We start from the raw sequence: 19,989 nt of genomic DNA on the forward strand, positions 1-19,989 counted from the left end.
CACAACATCTTCATAATTATCTAGAACTCCATTTGCTCTGTGATTTCCATTAGATATGAAATGGACATGAGCTGCAACTTCCATCACTTACCTTTTCAACTGAGTTTAGCTTTTCTGAGGGTCTCACTCAGCAGCAATGGGCTCTGGCTAATGCACTAGTCCCAGTGCCCACCTCCCAAGGGAGATCTCCAAACATTTATACTCACTCAGATGGAAAATCAAACCTCTTGACTCCAGCTGACACCAGCTTCTATTACACTAAATAAAAACTCTCTTCCTAGGGTCCCAGCAAGTGGGCAGGCCATTTCCCACACCACCAGGCTTGGAAAACAGCATGTGCACAAACTAAGAAGAATAGCCTAGTTAGTATTAATATTTACACTGCAGCCATGGCCAGAGGCCCAAATTAGGGTACGGGTCTTGTTGTGTTTGGTGCTACAGGAGATGAGGGCTCAAGCCCTGCTCTCCTGAACTGTCGATCACCCAGATAGTCCCCCACTGACATCCTATTCCTTTCTCCCCATGAAAGGCTCATCATTTCCATTTGTCACCTCTCTATCAATCTCGCACACCCTCATCACCTATCTGAATCATTGAGAGTTTTACAGTTGTGGACAGAAGATGAGACCCTGTATATTCTCTGTAGCCAACTTTTGTCAGGTGGATGGAGAGGAGAAGGAAGACTTGAGAGGCAACCTGCAAGGCCGTGGAGGCTTACAATGCACTAAGTCTCTCTTTCTGGTTGGCACATGCAAACTGAAGTTTTTGGAGCTTTTCTCTTTGAGGATTTATGGGCAAAGTGACAGATTTTCCTCCAGTCTTACTCACTGAAATGGATGAACAGCTTTAGTAAAACTTTCAACAACTAAGGGTAGCAAAGTTAGCCAGAGGCAAAAACCTGGCATGAAGAAGTTCAACCTAGATGATTAAATTTGGCAAAGTTATAAGACAGTGAAAGAGGTAATCTTAAAAGGGAAAGGTTTGGATGACCTTAATGCTATGCACTGCAGCTTGTGGCGTCTGTAATAGGTTATTTTCAGAGCATCTAAGTGTCTTCCAGTAGTGCATTAAGCAATGTAACTAACATCTGTCACAAGGTTCATTTTACCCCTCTCATCTCCTCCCTGGAGGGAAATTCTCCAATTTCTTAACCTCTACTGGACCCCCACTCAATAATGTTCATGACCTCAAGAGAAAAAGGGAAAACCTTTCAAAAAGAAAGAAAGAAGAAGAAAAAAAAAAAGCAAAGAAGAAAATATAATAGATGTAAGATTCAAGTTGCTTTGGTGACATTTTTAAGTCTTTTTTGCCAAGAAAAACAGTAATTTCTTTTAAATTTCTTTACATGATATTTAAGCATTGAAAGGGAAAGACAGAATTATTGAGCCGTTTTTCCATCACCCATGATTATGCAGCAATTTATCAACAAAATAGAACAAGAACATCTGACTGGGATTATTTATTACACAGAAAGGCATTTATTTTTCGTTCACCGCACCAGGAACAGTGTCCCTGTTATGGCTAGTTACCCATCTGTGTCCAAACAGCTTTCAGGGAAGGATTAAACTGCCATTTGTTTTAATTCTTTTCATGAAATAACCATCCTAACAGGGCTAAGGCAAGACTTGGATATAGCTGGACTTGCTACTTTAAAGTGGCATGAAAAAGCATGACTGGATCTTCCCTGGAGCTAAAGCAAAGGATGTATGAGGATGACTATGGCATGCAGCATCCCTTCCCCATCCACAGCTCCACAAGCATGTCTAAGAACTTCTAGCATTTCTTTCCTGAAAAGAATGAGCAAAATAAGCTGCCTAATTCAGAGAAAGATAATCTGTTCCCTCAGTAAGAGCAAACATGTGGGAAAACTATTTGCTAGAAGAATGTACCTTGTGGCTATTGCCAAAGGTTTTGATGGGTGTATCTGCACTATGGATAGCTTTATGGCTGTGCAGTGGAAATTGCTCATAATGAATAACATCTACATTTCTCTAACACCTTTTGTGCAGAAATCAGAAGCATTTTTCAGAGAAAGGCCCCGATTTTGAACACTTGACACTAACAGCTCCTTATGTCACACTTTTATGGACCAATTTGTTTGGAAACAACTCTGGCACTTCTAAGGATCAGGTAATGACTTTTCTCAAGGTCTTGCCTTCATGAACCATATGCAATACTGCAGCAAATTCCATGCATCCCGTCTAACAGAGGGAAAGAGCTGACCTCTCTTGAGTGAGAGTTAAAGAACCAGGTATCACATACAAGCCACCAACCACAGCTCTGGGGACTCTGCTCTGGCAGGAGCTGTTCTGACACAGAAAACAGCAGTGTTACAGTAGAGTTAAAATGCTGATATCTGTAGGATATTAAACATTTCTAACAGTTACAGTAAGAAGAAATCCATAAATAATATAAATTCTTCCCTAAAATTTCCTACATTGACTGGTTCACAGCAAGAACAGCTTCAGCTTTTCCACCATCATTGTTCATGTGCTATTTACTGCAATCCTAAAGTGTGATTGACAAGTTCCTGTGTCTTGCCTTGCCTGGCCTGCAGGACATCCCCAGAGTGGTGTCAGGGATGATGGGGAAGACGCACCTGCATCACATTCATGGGATACACAGAGGTAACAATCGGAAGGGACAGAGTTCTGCAAGAACTACAGCCCTCCATGCTGCCTGCCGAGCATGGAAAGGGGCTGGGTTCTCCTCCAGGTAGTGGGGAGACTCCTACTACCCCTGCTCCCAATTGGCATTACATTTGCAAGTCAACTGCTTCCCATCAGCGTGCCTCTTGCTGAAAGGGCAAATGAGGGGCTCACTCAAACCACTGCTGCTTCGGTGGGACTGTGAGCAATGCAAATCCTCACATCTGTCCCAGGCAATCAATCGAAAAAGCATCCTGCTATTGCAAGCCTAACCATGTACATACAGGCCCCTCCAATTCAGTTGTTACTATACGGATTTCACCACTGAACCCAGCCTGACAGCACAGTACCTCCTGCTCAATTTTCTGAAGCTGCTCTGCTTTCCAATTCCTATTATCTTTGTGTCATACCTGACATAATCAGGTCACAAGCTGCAGGGTCACAACTCTGAAGAGTTGTGACCCAGCTCCCATACCTATAGGAGCATCTAATTCTCCTGACCAGCTCCCAGGCAAGCAAAAGCTAAGGAAGAGCAAGGATACCACCTGGGGACAGTATTTTATTAGCTGGAATACAATCATAACGGAGGAGGATTACTTCTGTGACCTCTCCAAATTAAAATAATCTTTTTCCTCGGCTCTTACCTAAGAATGACATCCCTGACATCCCACTACCATACTGTCAGCAGGGAATCCATGCATAAAATTGCACTGAGTTACAATAGAGACTGAAATTCTGTTAAAGAGAAAAAGCTTTGGCTATCTGCTTTGGACTGAAAACACCTCTTGTTAGAAAGGACTGAGGTTTCCAAGTGGTTAAGAGGAAATATGGAAATATGAAGTAGTTAAATAATTCCCTTTATAATTGCCACTTTGCAGCCTTTTCTTCCAACTTTGTGAGAAGCTTTGAGCTTTCTCTGTCCACAGAACTCTAAAATAAGCAAAGTTGTTTTATTTTATTAGGGAAGCAAGACAATTACTAGTAATCTTGCTATAACATTTGCTCAGGGGAACTGAGAGAAGATGAAATCACTTTCTGAGAAGCAGCTGGCTTAACGCAGGCAGGGGCAATGTCAGGATTTTTTTGCTGACTTACACAGCCTAGAGTCCCTTGGTCTGCTTCTCTCTCATTCCTCTGTACTACTGGGAATCTGCTAAGACACACTTGTGGAGGTTTGGACTTTTAAATCTGTGTCTTAAATGTCCCAACAGTTCCCTAACGTGCAGAATTTATTCCTATCAGGCCCTTAATCTCTTGGGAAAATCACTGCAAGTATCTCCCTTCAGAAGGTGACTACAGAACATGTTGAAGAACCGAAGAGGTTCCCCATCCCTTGAAAATGGAATGTTCTCCAACAGATTGAGATTTTAAGATTTTAAATTCTCATGTTTAGGCTGGAATTACAAGCTAGTAACAATAATAATTTCATTAAGTCTGGATGAAAGGTTTTAGCTATGGGGAAAGTACACAGTTCAAAATAAAATTCTCAAAGGTCTGAGCCCTTCCATCTCACGCACCACCTCTTCCTCCTCTCCCCATGCTTCTGCAGAATCACAGGCGGAAAAGAAAAAGCTGAAAAAGCAGGGGAGAAAAATAATTTTCTCTCCAAAATGCCAGCAAAACAGTAACACATTTAAATTATAACAAGAAACTTACTTTCTGTACAAAATATAATTTGCTCTTTTCAACAGGGTCCAGCTGTGGTAGGCTGACAGTAAAGGTGTAACACACGAAGGCAAATATGGCTTATATTTGGGGAATTTCCTTGAGTTTTATGAATTGAATTGATGAGAAATGCATTTGCACACTCTGTGAACCGCCAGTAACATTTTTGTTGTGGGATGTATTTTGAATAATTCCTTTGCAAAAAGCACAGCCATATTTTCATTAGAAATGGAAAGTAGTTCTGGAAGACCCAAGCTGGTATTTCAATAAATAAAGGTGGTATAAATTCAACATACTGGCTCTCCAACATCTCATCCTCTAAGCTAAAATATATCATTCCTCTCTAATTTCAATTCCCAGACATGCTGTCCTCTTAATCTTAATTATAAATGGTCTGCCACTTATCAAATCATTCTCCATGTCCTGCACAATCCTCACCACTAATTGCGCAAATATTTTATTTCTGGAACAACACAGCTCAGCAACAAGCTTCATTTTTCTTTTCATGACTTAGTCCCTGTTAAAGTAAAGCGTTTATGAAAGCTCTGTGTGCATGGAGAGAAAATTAGTTGCTCCTCCGTGGCTAACAGTTTTTAGCTAATCACAATGCAGCTCCACATCACTCCGAGCATGGTGGTGATTAAAACTGTGCCTGCAACAAAGCAACACTGTACATGGTGATGACGTGCTCCAGTCAAAAACGTCTCCCCTCTTGTTATGACTGGTATTCCCCAGGTGTTTGACTTTGAGCTCTAGCTTGGCAGGCGAGCTTTGTGGCTGCAATTCAAGTCCCAGGCTTGAGCAGCTCCAGTGTTTATTCTCATAATTTACACTTTGTGATGGCTTATGGACAGTTATGTACTTGGTTTCATAGCCACCACTTCAAACCAAGGGCCTGATCCTGCTGTTATGGAGTTAGTGGTAAATGCTTCCCGATTCCAGCACTGGCAGGAGGCCTTAGATGACTAAACTGTGTCTCAAAACAAACAAACCAATATAAAAGAACAATTTGGTTTAAAAACAAAGCAGAAAAAAAAGAAAAAAAGAAGCCTGAAATCTTACTTACTAGGAAGTCTTCTTCACAATATACCTTCCCATTGACACTGTAGAACGCTTTCCCTCGTAGTCTTCTCCCTGTTAAAACACAGTACTATCAGGATTTGTGATCCATGCCCAAACCCAAACTCAGGATGCAAAGTGGAAAGCACACCATGCTGTGCCCATCTGCATAGCCAGCTTCTGGCCCCTCCCCTCCTCCTGGGTCAATCCAGAGACATGGGTAATGGTTTGACTCTCAGCTCCATTCTGCCTTAACAAATTCCTTATCAACTAAATGTTGTTTCTACGTGCAGGTCATGGAACCCACCTGATACCAGTTCCTGGAAATCTAAACCCCAAAATTACTATTCTGGGGTGGGGGGAAAGGCTCATTTGTAAATTAAGACCATTTCCTTAGCAGGTGAAATCAAAGCAGGCGAAATCACAGCCGGCATACATCCACTGCAATCAGCAAGGTGTTTGTCTCTGAAGGACCAAACAAGAGACACTGCAAAGGGATGTTCTGTCACCTTTACAAATATTAATACATTCAGCAATGCCACAGCAGCTACACACACAGCTGTCTGCATTACTAGAGCAGTACAAGGCATGCATGATGGAGGGAAGGGCAGAAAAAATCACACTGAAAACAAGAGATCTCATTTTCAAGTTTGAATGTTTGCCATTTCATTAGCACTTTTGGAACTCTACTGACAAAGCCTGTGATCATCATTAACTGATGGCTCCCTTTACAGCTAAGAATGTACAACAGACTCCAGAGAGTCACAACAAAAAGGATTAAAGCCAGGAATTCAAAAACCACCCAGCCCAAACAGTTCTCAGATAGAATAGATCAGATCTGTCTTACACCAGAGCTGCTCCACTGAAAGCAACACCATTTTATCAATGAAAACCAGTGAGGGAGAAGAGAAACCGCACTCATCCTGACTCACCTTATTTCCACTCTGTGCCAGAGTCCCACTGGCCAAAGCTCCCAAATGTTTGGGTGCTCTTACAAGCTGTCTGCAGCCTTGGCAAGCAGAGGGCATGGTGCCTACCATGTGTACCTACTGCTGTTAGCAGTGACACAGAGTGAGGAAGAGGGCAAGAGGCTCAGTATTTACAGGTCAACAGATGAGCCCCCTGGCCACTGCCTAAGCTTTTACTCCACAGAGTAAGCCTGGATGACTCCCATCAAGGCAGAGTGACTGGCTCCACCATAAACATTGCTGGTCTTTGCGGAGGGTTTGACTCCAAGGGCCGGTGAGCTGAGCCAGCTGGCCAAGCACAGAGGGGCAGGAGCGTTCTCCAGGGTTTCCATAAACAATGTTGAGGAAAATATGATTAATTTTCAGTGCCTGAAAATGCCTTTTACACGTTGCCACTGTGATCTGATCCTGGGAAACAGTGTGTGGCACAAAGAAGTTGGGATCTGGGCTGATGCTTTTGGGAAATCACATGCTGCATGTGGTTGTCTGGCGGTTTTACTGTCGTGGCCGAGGGAAATGCTTCTTTCGTGTGCACATTCTTGGGCTGTCGATCTCACAGGCTGCTGTCTCCATACTGCTGGTAGGTGGAGTCAGCTCTTGTTTGTCTTTCCAGCTGCCTGGTAGCTCTGGTGGGGACCAGGAGCCTGGTAGCATGGGCAATGCACTGAGACTGTCTTATCTTCTCTGGGACTCTTAGGTCAAACTGGTCCATCTTACATGTCACAAAAACAAGGCACTGGGCTGCGACAGCAACTAGTGGGTCACAAGGCCTCTCTCAACTGATGCAGGAGCAATCACCTCTGGATCATCCCCCCTGCTTATCCAAGCTGTTTTAACCTCTCCACTGAAAGGTAAAGGAAAGGTAAATGGAAAGGAGGGAAGAAAAGAAAAGAGACCAGAATGGCTTTTTAAAAGACATATTGGCTCTGCCAGACCCAGAACTGATACGCAACTTGTCTTTAGATGATGGAAGTCAAGTGGCTGCACCCAGAACAGGGACTTGCCTTGGATGTGCTGATGAAGTACTTCCACCTTGCTCACACCACCACCAGTGCAGAGCTGGGGCATTTGCTTCAGGCAGAGAAGCACTGGCCACCACCCTGACCACACACCACTATTATGGTTGGAAGCAGCAGAGATAATTGAGGACAAATCCTGAACTCCATTGCTGCAAGGATCTCTGCAGGAAAGGAAATCCCTAATTCGGGGAAGCGTAAGCATCTCCCGAGGTGCTGCAGAAGGTCCATGAAGACCTGTACATCCTGCTTTGTATCCCAGTGTGCAGATCCTGGCAGTGCTGAGATTGATAGAAACACCCCAAATTCTGCTCCTGTTGTTTCCATAGCACAGCATCACTGGCAGAAACCTATGGGAAGCCTATGACCCAAAGCTAACAAGGCAAAAGCAATGTTTTGGACTGGGTCTCAAAGACATTTATGTTATCAGATGCATTTGGCAGCTGATGGCCCTGTGACAATGAAACAAGCTCATCTCGCTGCAAACCTCCTCCTCAGCCAGTGCACAACCCATGAGCCCCGGCTCACACCCTGTTCTGCCAAACACAGATCCTTGCCGTCCCTGCCATACAGCTGCCATGGTGAAACACCTCTGTCTCACATGGCACTCACAGAGCAACACCTTTCAACACTGAGGAAAAATACCATTTTCCCCATTTTGCAGCCATCTATTAGGGATCTGACCTGCCTAAACCCATAAAGCAGGCAAGCAGCATGCTCACATGATAATTACTCTTAGCAATAATTAATAAGATTGACAGGCCTTTTACCTTAGAAAAATTTCATTCAGGGATCTTACATTACCTCATAAACAAGAAACAGCAAATTTTCACACAAATAACCCTGGTGTGCTATATTGGCTTGTACACACTGCATTTTAGAAATAAAGGCAAAAATACACATTCCACTTGCCCTCCAGAAGAGTTTGCTAAATGATAGCACTGAACACGGTCAAACACCGAACTCTGCAAATGTCCAGGTATCATGTGAAAACTACAATCAAGAGGAAAGTGCTGGCAGTTGCAGCCAGGGAGATACAAATCCTGAGGAGATGCAGCAGTGTTGGTGCCTCCAGCCCCAGGGCAGCCTTGCAGATGGCTGGATGCAGCATCCTGACGTTAGGATACCTGCCCTGAGCTCAGTGCACTGGACAAGGCAGTTTCACTCCCAGGTCATACCACAGAATCACAGAATGGTTTGGACTGGAAGGGACCTTAAAACTCATCCAATTCCAACCCCTTGCCATGGGCAGGGACACCTTCCACTAGAGCAGGTTGCTCTAATCCCCGTCCAACCTGGCCTTGAGCCCTGCCAGGGATGGGGCAGCCACAGCTTCTCTGGGCAACCTGTGCCAGTGCCTCAGCACCCTCACAGGGGAGAACTTCTGCCTAGGATCTAATGTAAATTACCCTCTGTCAGTTTAAAGCCATTCCCCCTTGTCCTGTCACTACACACCCTTGTGAAAAGTTCCTATCCAGACTTCTTGTAGGCCCCCTTCGGGTATTGGAAGACTGTTATAAGGTGCCCCTGCAGCCTTCTCTTCTCCAGGCTGAACAAGCCTAGTTCTCTTAGGCTGTCCCCATAGTAGAGGTGCTCCAGCCCTTGAAGCATCTTCGTGGCTCTCCTGCAGCAACTCAGGGGCCTGCACAGCACCAGCCTCTTCTCTGTAGCTGTAACATATTATTCTCAATCAGCCAGAGATTACAAGTTTTAAACCTCTAACGCTGCTTTAGCCAGCTGAGTCAAGCACCTGGCCAGCTAGACAAGTAATACCATCCTGCCTACTGGTCCACAGAACCTGCTGCCTGGCCTTCCTTTGAATGGCTGCATGTAGCCAAGCCCGGATTACTGTTTGCTTTTGTAATATTGAAACAAAAATGTCAAGAGTTTCTGACAAAACTTGATGCAACTTGCAGATAGCTCATTATAATAATAATGAGCAGTTACAATGAGCAGCCTAGCGCAGAGTTCAACAAGTACGGAGTTTCACACACACACACACACACACACTGTGCTTCTCTCCTCCTCCCGCTGGATACTCACCTTGGCACGTCTGCCCTGTCAGACCAGTTCCCAACAGCAGTGAGGCTCCATTTCACACCGACCAGGAAAGCAGCAGGTCGGCTGGGAACACACTGGGGGGACCACGGATGGGGTAGAACTACCCAGCCTGCAGCCCACCTGCAGGCACATAACACCAGCTTTGATAGAGAAGCTCCTTTTTCCCCTCGAAGTGCTCTTTAGCCTTGTTTTACTGTAGAAAACAAAGCTTATGCACTCACAGTGACAGCACATGCTTGCTGCAAGTAACTCTTCCTGACTGATACCACACCTTTGAGGGGTTCTTAGTGCCAGGATAAAGGGATTCCCCCATTTCAGGTGGGGAACAAGAGACCTCACAAACGCTCCAGCAAAGAGGGCAAAGATTCCTGCAGATAACCTAGTAATTAATAAAATGCAAGCTAGAAATGACTCTGTCACAATGAACAATGTGTCTGGCAATTGCTTGCTGCACAGTTTTCTCTTTTACTTGAGAAATAAAAACTAAATAAAATAAATAAATAAATTAAAAAAAATATAAACCAAACGTTGCAAACTAAATGGAAGGAACAGGAGAGCTGCTGCTTTAGCAAAGGACTCCACTCACAGGTTCAGCTTGCAAAAGGAAAAATGACCCACAATTGACACAGGCTGTCCACAACTATTCTCTCCAGTCTCCACAACACTTGGCTGGGTGGTGAAAACACACCAGTCAGGCAGCCAAGATGGGGTAAAACTCTTTCCAACACTGTTTCAAAAGCTGCTCCAGGCCCTCATGGAACAAAATGTGAACCAGACCAGGTTTTACAGCCTTGAGGAGGTGCTCGAAAGAGCCCTGAGCATGTCCTGCCCACTCCCCACTAGCCTCAAAAGCATCTCCAAAGCCCTCCCTGTAGCTGCTGGCAGCGGGGTATTTGCCTATAGGGAAGTGAGTTTATCAAGTCACAGCTTTCAGTGGTAGATCTCCAGTCTCATATGGGATGATGCGACCTCGTCAGGGGCTAACACCCCCCTCGCCTTTGTAAGACAAGAGATAGCAGTGTCTCACTGTCACTGAATGGTTATTAGACCTAATTACTGTTTGCAGCATGCTTTGAAGTTGAAAAGTGCCAAGCACTATTATAATATTTTAAGTACTTTGATGATTAAAACCATACAACCATTGCTAATAATCATGATTTACTAGTCCTGTAATGTAAGCAAGTTCATGTGAGAAGCCTGCATTGTTTCAGTGCCTGACGCTACTTAAAACCAAACAGCTCCCTTCTGACATAATGGGAATTCTGCAGCCCTTGCCCCGCCTCCCAGATAAAACCAGCGTCCCTCCTCACCATCACGATCTCTCCCATGATAGATGTGCCTCTTGTTGGAACTTCATGTGGGAAAGTTTCAGTGTTAGAAGGGACAAAGAGCGAGATGACTAGTAATGTCCTTGTTATTTCTAACATTACAGCTCTGTGGACCAAGAGGATTGTATTTGAGTCAGAAAATGTAATTAAAACCTCTCCATATGGAGTGCAATCAAAGAGTTCAGCTGTGTGTATCTCTGCTAAAGATAAGAAATTTGTTAAAGCAGAGCTAATTAAAAGCCTGAACAGCCCAAGCTATGACCATGGAGTATTATTCAAGTACCTGCTATACCTGGTGGCTGGGGACATGCCTGGGTAGGTCTGACCACGCACGAGCACAGACCTCAGCTCTGCTGCCACTTTGGCAAAGGGGCATGGCTGCTCTGCACAGGTAGCATGCGGGGTGCAGGGTGTGGCAGGACCGGGCAGGATGGCTGAGGCTGTCCTTGCAGCATCAGGGCTTGCTGAAGCCCCTAGCACTGCTCCTGTCAGAAAGGGGCACCCATGAGAAGCTCCACGCTTGTCTCACAGCAGCAACAATGCACAGCATCCTTCTTTAACAGCTCTTTCTGGAGGAAAAAAAAGCACATCACATTGCTTCTCTCATTGCTTAGATGGGGCTTTCAGCAACCTGGTCTAGTGGAAGGTGTCCCTGCCCATGGCAGGGGGTTGGAACTGGATAAGGTTTAAGGTCTCTTCCAACCCAAACTATACTGTGATTCTCACTGGCATTTCTTCCCCTTCCTTCTTATTTTATTCATTGTCAGTTCTAAGGATGCACTGGACACTCGGTGAGAATCTCTGCATTCTGGAGGCTCTGGTCCACGACTCACACTGCTTCCTGAGCACGGCAGCTCCGACTCTTCATGCCTGACTGACCGAAGAACTGTGCATAATTGTTTTAGTTAGCAATGTTAAATACGGACCTAATTGCTTGTTAACTGCTTCAGACACCATTTCTGCAGTGACTGATGTGACACGAGCATCGTTACCAGTTGCCTTTTAGCACCTTAAGTGATAGTCTCTCAAAGCTCCAGACTAAAGCGACATGTAAACATACACACAGGATTCATATGCAACAACAGTTGCTCAAATATTTCCCAGCTTCTATAATAGGGAAGGAAAATTGCCACAAAGCCCTGCAGAAGTGAAACCAGACAAGGTGCTTTGAGCTGAGCAGACAAATCTGCCTGTCCGCTGCCCATCTAGGATCACAGCCTCCATCACTGTTCAATGCAAACATAAACTTCACCACACCAAACCTGGTGATTTTGCTTTGCAAAAGCCCCTGACGTAGGCTGCTGTGATTCAGAGCCTGTATGTGGTCGACATTCACAGGCTGCCCATGCTCCCAAATGCAGACAGCACCCAAATGCACTTTTACACCCCACATGGCACTCGTGGCCTGTGGCGGGGCCTTTGTGCTCTCTTACATACACATCCTAATGATTGAGAAACAGGGACCAAAATAACTCAAGAGCCGAAGGATAAATGAAACTTCCAGAATCCAATCTGCTCTCCACAACCCCCAAGGCTGGATGATTACTATTTCTAAAAAGTGGACGCTAAACTTTAAGTCAAGGATGATTCCAGGAGCTGAAACTTCAAGAGAAACAGCAAGTTTACACACATGGGATAAATCATTGAAAACATGAAATTATAACAACCCACCTCTGCTACCTCCTCTTCCCAGTCATCTCTAGATAAAACTGAGACAGGATTTCACCCAGGATTTCACTGTTCTCTTTCACTTGGCAGAGAAGGCTTACCTGCCCGGGATTCAAGACGTGCCAAAAGAAAACAAAAGCTTCCAATACTTTATTGCCATTTCTCCTTTAACTCACATGTGAGTTTGGGCCTGCCATTCTCCATCCTTCCCCTCTAGCTTATGACTGTCTATCTGCACAGAGATTTTCTTTACATGGGGCTCCTGCCACTCCACCCGCTTGAGAACGGGGAGCACCGAGGCTACTTTAGCCCTGGAGCTAAATTACATTTTCTCTTCCATCTTCTACAAGGGACTTGCACAAAGCCACCAAGCAACATGAGCACCAGCTCTTCATGATGGGGTTCTGCGTTGCAGCCGCAGCCTTCGCTGCGGGTGCCAGGGCAGGGAAAGGTCTGTGCAGCGGGAAGGGAATGCGGGAAGCGGAGGACCACAGGAAGGACTGGAGGAGGACCATGGGGAGGACTGCTCCAGCTCCAGCCCCTGGGCTTGGAGAACCTTCCATCCCCCATCGGCACTGTCCCCTCCTCGCAATGCTCAACTGCTCAGGCTTTGTGAAAGGAGGGGTGAATTTCTGGGGCTTTCAAGGTTTTTAAGATAGAAGAAAAAAAAAAAAAAAGAAAAAAATCAATGCCAGATTCCTTTGAATAGAAGATACTGCCTGTTGGCAGAAGCCACTTTTCACAGACTCCAGCCGTTTGAAATCTGAAACACTAAAAAGCTACTGTGGATGTGCTGTATTCTTCTTTTCAAAGCAATCTGGCACACAATTTTGCTCCCCTGTTTCAGGACCCAATCCTGCATTCTTTTCACGCTCAGACTCCCATTGACTTTAAGGAATGCAGGATTGGATCCTAAATGTGTGCTTTACTTGCACAATAGCTCCTCATGGTTACGATCTATTGAGAAAAGCACACTTTAAAAACCATTTGGAATTGCAGGCTCATCCACCAGGCCAGAATGCCTGTAAAGATCCTCCATTATTTCAAGAAAAATGCTCAGTGTGTGAATTACACACACACACTCTCACACATTTTCCTGGTTTCAAGCTGCAGGCACAGCTTAGCTTGAGATGCATCAAAATATTTTGAGCACTGGCCTGATCTCATACAGAAACCACGTGTAATTTTTGGTTTGGAAAAAAAGAAGAACTCCAGGGGAAAAAAAGCCACCAAAGCAAACATATAAGCAGCTGAATCTATAGGACAGTTTTTCAGAGAACTTTTGTAAAAGCCTCCAAAAGACCCGCATTGCCCAAGACAAAACAGAGCCTTGCCCTGCTATTTTTGAGGATGCTGTATATTGAGTTACGAGGCTATTACGATGCAAATCTCAGATGTACAAGCTTTTTACTTGGCCATAAACACAAAACAGTATACATTGTCCTTTCAGAAGAAAAGGTTTGCTGCTAAAATAGCAGAAGCCCTACGTAAATAACCAACATTCTTTCTGCCTGAGGTCACTGACTTGGCCTATTCAATTCCAGGCTAGTCTGGGATTTGACAATCTAAGCAGGGGAGAGGCCCTTTCCTTTTTTTTTTTTTTTTTTTCCCCAAAAGAATGCTGGGATTTTATTTGAAATTTAAACTCTTGCAAACAAAAGGTGACATCGTATGCTAGAGGCCTATGAAGGTGGAGTACAGGATGTGTATTGTTTTCTCCCTTTACATAGGTTCTTTCAGGGAAGAGTATTCAGAGTCTGTGAACAAATTCTAATCAACTATTATCATCAGGTAGGCAGACATGGCAAGATACGAGCAAACACTTTTAAGAGACTGGGAGATTTACTTTTTAAAAGTTTCAATGCAGAAAAGCATTAAAATGGTTTAAAATTATAATTTATTATTTAAAATAAATTATTTTTAAAATCTGAATTGAAAATTCCCCCATACTTTAAATTCCTGTAATATTTCATATTTTTGTACACTAAAAAAGAGCTTTTCAGTACAAATTAACTGTGGCTACAAAGTCAGTATTCATTCTCGCTCTCCATCTCAAGTTGATCTGTCCTGGAGAGGCAGATGGCAGTTAACTGTTTTTCCTCCCGGTTACCTCTGCCCAGCTCTTACTTGGGCTCTCACAAAAGTAGGCTCTTGTATAACACAATTATCATTTCCATTTCTGGGCTGCTATCCAGGTTTTCTGCACTGTTCTGTGCTCCGTGCCACCTCTCCAGCACGGCAGCAGCGTGCCAGCTCCTGCGGCATTGACGTGCTGGTACCACTCCCCTCCCACCCCAGCAGACTGTGCGAAGCTGAACTTGCAGCTGGTGTGAATCGTGACAGCATCACCAGATTCATCACCATTTATACAAGCTGCAGACCTGCCCCAAGGAACTATCGTTGCGGAAAAATAAAAAAAAAAAAAAAAGTCTGTCTTTGCTATGCTCTCACTGACGTGCAGTAAAATCCAGATGAAAACAAGGCAGTTCATCATCTTGACATGTTTGTAAGCCCAGGGTAAACTCCAGCATCTCCCCTGCAGTTTACCTTAACCTGCCACGATGTCAAGTGAAAAACTTCATTATCTTCCCTAGCATTTTGCCTCTTGTCAGCTACCACACTGAAGGAAGCACCCATCTATCCAGAAAGCACACCTCTGCTGCCAAAACCCCTCGCACTGAGGCGGGTAACATGTCGCTCTGATCACTCTGCAGCATTCACTACCGCCAAAGCCAGCAAGCCAAATACTGGGTGGAGAGAAAGTGAAGGGTACATTTCTGCCCCAACCCAGCTGTGTTACTTACACTGTCAGTCTCCAGCAGGATTATGTAGATAGTTAGCCAGTATCTTTTGTTACCTTGCTAGAAAACCACACCTTTCTTGGCAGGGTATCCATAATCTCTGTGCCATGTTTACTCTAGTGTGGAATTCTCTCTTTCCTCCCCTCTCTTCCTACTCTTCAGTCAGGTTATTTAACCAGAAGGTTACTTAATGCTGCAGGGATGAGAAGATCTCTGACCTCTGGTACTCGGGCAAAGCGTTCCTGTGCAGACCATATTATAAACTTAGCAGATACTTTCAAGCTTCCATATAATTTGCTAAAGTTAAAATTGGCAGATGTTTCCTTTCTCTCCCACTTACATATTTATTCTATCCCATACCACCCATCAATTTCAAGGCTAAGGCATAAATTATTTCCATGGAGCTCCATCAGGACTCATGTTGAAAAGGAGTTTGTGAAAACATAAGCCAAGCATGTATTTAAAACAGAAATACAAATGCCTGCATTGATCTAATAGCTATTTTAGGCCTACAGATTAACATACATCTTAAAATACATTTCTTAGTAAGGTAGCAAGCAGGCACACTAATAGGGAAATGTAAACTAAAACTGAATGTACTTTAATTAAGTTGGTTTTTATTTTTCCTGGGGCTGGGTTTACAAAGGCAAAAAAAAGTGAAGAACAAGGGCAAAGCAACACAGACCACTGAGTAAGAACCACAAGAGGCCTCCCCAGCACGGAGCAAGCTGTGAGGGGAACTGGTAGAGCTCTCCCCAGAAGGTGGCTTCCACTGTGGGAAGCTTTCATCACTCCATCACAGACCCTGCTTGTTATCAGCAAAGAATGCCACTTTCCCAGCTGCTGCTCTAAGCCAGGACTTGAAAGAGTACTTGTCTTATCACACTATCCCAGGGTCTCAGTGCCAACCCATTCTATGGCAAAATAAATCCACGAATCACCGAACTGCAGCCTATTCCAGCCCAAGTCTTCCTGGCTCTTGCAGGACTCAACCTTCCCAAGCAGCCCTGCTGGCAGCTACCCGTGCAACGTGGTAGGTGGTTTTCATTTGAGCTCCAACAAGAACCACCATGATGGCAGCAACAAGGATCCATCTAGCACGGTATCCAGCTCTGGCCAAGAGTGGAAGCTGAGTGGGAAAGAGCATCAGAAACAGTGCTTGCACAGGCTGATGTGGTCCCAAGAATAACCTCTCAGTTTCCAGCAGCCAGCACTTAAGGCCGTCCTGCACTGCAGGTTGCATCATAACTATTATGTTTAATAGCCTCACTGGACCAATCCTTCTTTAATTTGTCTAATTCCTCTCTGAGATCATTTATACTTTTGGCCTCCACACTGACCGTATGGCAGCGAATTCCACAACTGCATTATGCATTGTATGAAGCATTCCCTTTTGTTTGTTTAAAACCTCCGCTGATCTCAAGCTCCTGCTGCATCCTAAAGAACAAAAGCCTCTACAGCCATCACGACCAGACTAGAGAAGAGCTTTGGAAGTCAAAGCCTGAAACTTAAGTCTTCAACTGTGGAAATGAATGGCCCAACTGGTATTTTTATCTAGCATCTCTTTTTAAGATTCTGCTCAGGTACTCTTTGTACAACACGGAGGTGGACACATGTAAGTGGAACTAGTAGTCCTGGCTCAAAAAGTTCACACTCTGTGTGTGAGGTCCTTGCAGGAAACTTGACCAAGCCTCTGAGTTCTGTACTGCAATGAGCAGCTTTCACAAAATGTGAACTGCTGTAAGACACAACTGGAAACAGTTTCTCTGGGAATACATCCAAAAGATGGTATCTGGTCCCTATGCCATCTGGACTGCTATCTGGACGTTTGGAGCAGGGCAAGAACCCACCAGGAATTTCACCTGACAACTTAACTAGCGAAAGTTAGGTAGGTAAACTTGTTGAGATAAGTGCACACCAGACCCCTCACCATTGCTACTAGGTTCTTCCTTGCAAGTCATCATTCTCTTGTTCATTCAAGTTCAGCCTCAACTAAAAATCACAGCTTAGCCTGGCTCTGAAGCAGATAATCAGAAATCTGATCAAGACCTGAAGCAACAAGTCAGACTGCTGAATGTCATCTCTGCGCAGAGTGAGCTGCAGCATCACCTTCACTCCTAATACTCTGCACATAAAAATATGTTGAACAAAAGGAGTGGACACAGCCCAATCCTGTGGCAACATGCAAGACAGCCTCAAGGGAGATGAGCAATTTCCCTAAACTATCTTCTGCGTTGTCTCAGAAAAACAAGAACGGATTTGCACAGGAACAGTTTACTTTCTTCCTCCCCATAGCATTGCATGCGTCAGCACCTCAGTGTGAGCAGCATCAAAGGGCGCTGCTGCTGAACCTCAACATACCAGCAATGCTGGATTTGAGTCACATCCAGAGAGTGCTCAGCAGCCAACATGGCACCCATGTGTTTCTGAAATCAAGTGCACAGTGCCCAGCTCTCATTCCCTTGAGATAAATCTTCACAATAAAGTGAAATTGTTCAGCTCCACAATGCCTAGAGATATCTTGAGTAGGAACTTTTTTCTTCATTTGATAATGGAAGAATGTATTGGGGAATGATCCCCAGGACCAGACAGGTTAGTACACAGTAGAAAAAAAATCTAAATATTCTCAGGACAGCAAAGTATTAAAACATTCTGTCAGTTTTCAAGCACATTTTTGGGTTTAGATTATGTAGCAGTATTGCACAGAGACAACTCTTCTCTTGCTCACACTGGTGAACACTTATACTGATGTGAGTAACATTACTTCAGATTTATTCTGTACAACTTTAAATAAAACCTTACTAGAACCTTAGCTATGTATTTTATACCATAGTCCAGTATATTCTGCTGTAAATAAAATAAACCTAAAAATTACAGTTGTACCAGATTATTGAAATGAACTGGGGCTTGCTCAGGCAACTCCAAATGTAATCAGAAATAGGCCCTCCAAAATGCCCTGTCCTTGATGTTTTGTGGTGGACTGACCACAGCTTCCTGCAGCAGGTCACATTAGAACTAAAACCACAAGCAGCTTGTAGACACAAAACTGAATAGGTAGAACTCCTGATAGTACACTAGCTTCTTTTGGCACTCAGGCACAATAAGGATATTGTTCCTTTAATGCTTAGCTTTCCTTTTAAGAAGTATGTGAGACTTCAGCCAGTTCTTCCCAACGATTAGTTCAGGATGAATGTACTTAACTCAGGATTCAGCTGGAAAGAGCCCAAGTAGATGCAATCAATTTTCCACTAAATCCACTTCCTTCCTCTCTTCCCTACCCAGCATGAGACATCAGCTCGCCACTACAGCCAGCGATGACTAAGACAACCAAAACCTCTGCCTTCAGCCATGCTCGTATTAAACTTGGCTATTCCTTCTTTTGACTTCCCCCGGTTTTCTGGTTTTGCATATCCTGTTCACTATTTGGGCTAGGTGGAAAAGCAGCTACAGAACAAATATGAAAAAGCAGCTATAGCAAACCACAAACACCAAATGCACTGGCTGCTATCAACCCCAAAGTGCGCAGAATCAGCTGCAGAGCTTCACTTATAAAAGACAACTTTACCCTTTGCAAATATTTAACTGGAATCTATCCGAGGTTTCCATGTGCAGGTACTGTACGTCTGCATCTGCCAGCATCCGTGCTGTGCCATCTCTGCATGCAACACCAAATTATCTTCACTATCATAATCTGGATACCACAGTACTTCGGGGATATTCCTAGCTGCTGGCCACTTTACTTGAACCAACTTTATGCAGCGTAGCCTGAAAAAGAACTGTTGTAACAACAGCAATGATTTGCTACTAGAATCTAACCAGGCCAATAAAAAAAAAAAATCTATTAAAAAACAAAGCTTAGAAAACATGATCTCTGGCTCTCACCTACTTGCCTTCTTAAGAGTTTTTAAGTAGATGATTTCCACCCTCATTTCCCCAAGCATATATATTCTCCTTTGCCAAATAACTTGTGGAAACAGTAAAACAAGTCCTGGTGGCTGTATATTCGTCAGGGTTTCTTCCTCTAGGACAGCAAGAGGTCTCCAGACTTTTTCAGTCTTGCTCCCCTACCAGTAAAAAATGTTTGAGCATGCACCCCCAATACAGGTATATTTATTCACTTATAAACAACTCCACTTTGGAGACTGCTGCTCTAGAGACCACTGGACCATTAATACTGACTCTCAAATTGTTTCCATAGGTCTGCATTTACACTGCTGTGGTTCCTAAGGTCGGTAATCCACTGACTCACTCAAATAAGCTATTTGCATTATTTCCAGGAAAAATTTTGCAGGGAATGCAGCTGAAAGAGGAACAGTGTAGAGTACCCAGGCAGCCTGCTGAGTTAAGTGACTGAGGTTCTATGACTATATCCAATTTAATGTTAGGAAATACCACACTTGTGTTTTAAAACATGCTGATAAGACAACCATTGAGACACAGCAGTCAGTAATAAAAAATGATTGCTAAATCCATTCCTGCTTTTAAATACTCACTAAATCAGATGCCTTTCACTCTGCACAGGTACAATTAAAATCTCTGGAATATATCAGTGTCTGTATTCTGCATGTGTGCTGGCACTATGGGTCACCCACGCTAGTCAGTCAACAGTGCTCTCAGAAGCCAGCAGCCACTACTGATTTTATTTCTTGTTACAAGACGTACTTTAAAGATTCCTTACTCACTTCCTTGCTTATTTCTTGCCTAGATCATCATTCACTTTTTTTGCTACAATTCCAAATATGCTGCAAGTTCACAGGAGCACAGCAAACAGAGTC

At 44.0% G+C, this 19,989-nt stretch overlaps 1 protein-coding gene across 1 annotated transcript in view; it reads right to left on the reverse strand.

The window, feature by feature from the left end:
• Positions 1 to 19,989, reverse strand: part of WTIP (WT1 interacting protein) — a gene marked incomplete at both ends in the record, with an annotated part of 80,219 nt that overhangs the window by 14,543 nt on the left and 45,687 nt on the right. Inside the window, one exon of the mRNA XM_080638170.1 lies at positions 5,380 to 5,447. Coding sequence (XP_080494296.1) covers positions 5,380 to 5,447 — 68 coding nt within the window. The remainder of the gene's footprint in view (positions 1 to 5,379; positions 5,448 to 19,989) is intronic.

The sequence above is a fragment of the Psittacula echo genome, assembly GCF_963264785.1.
Source record: "Psittacula echo genome assembly, chromosome: Z".
NCBI classification, from domain to species: Eukaryota; Metazoa; Chordata; class Aves; order Psittaciformes; family Psittacidae; genus Psittacula; species Psittacula echo.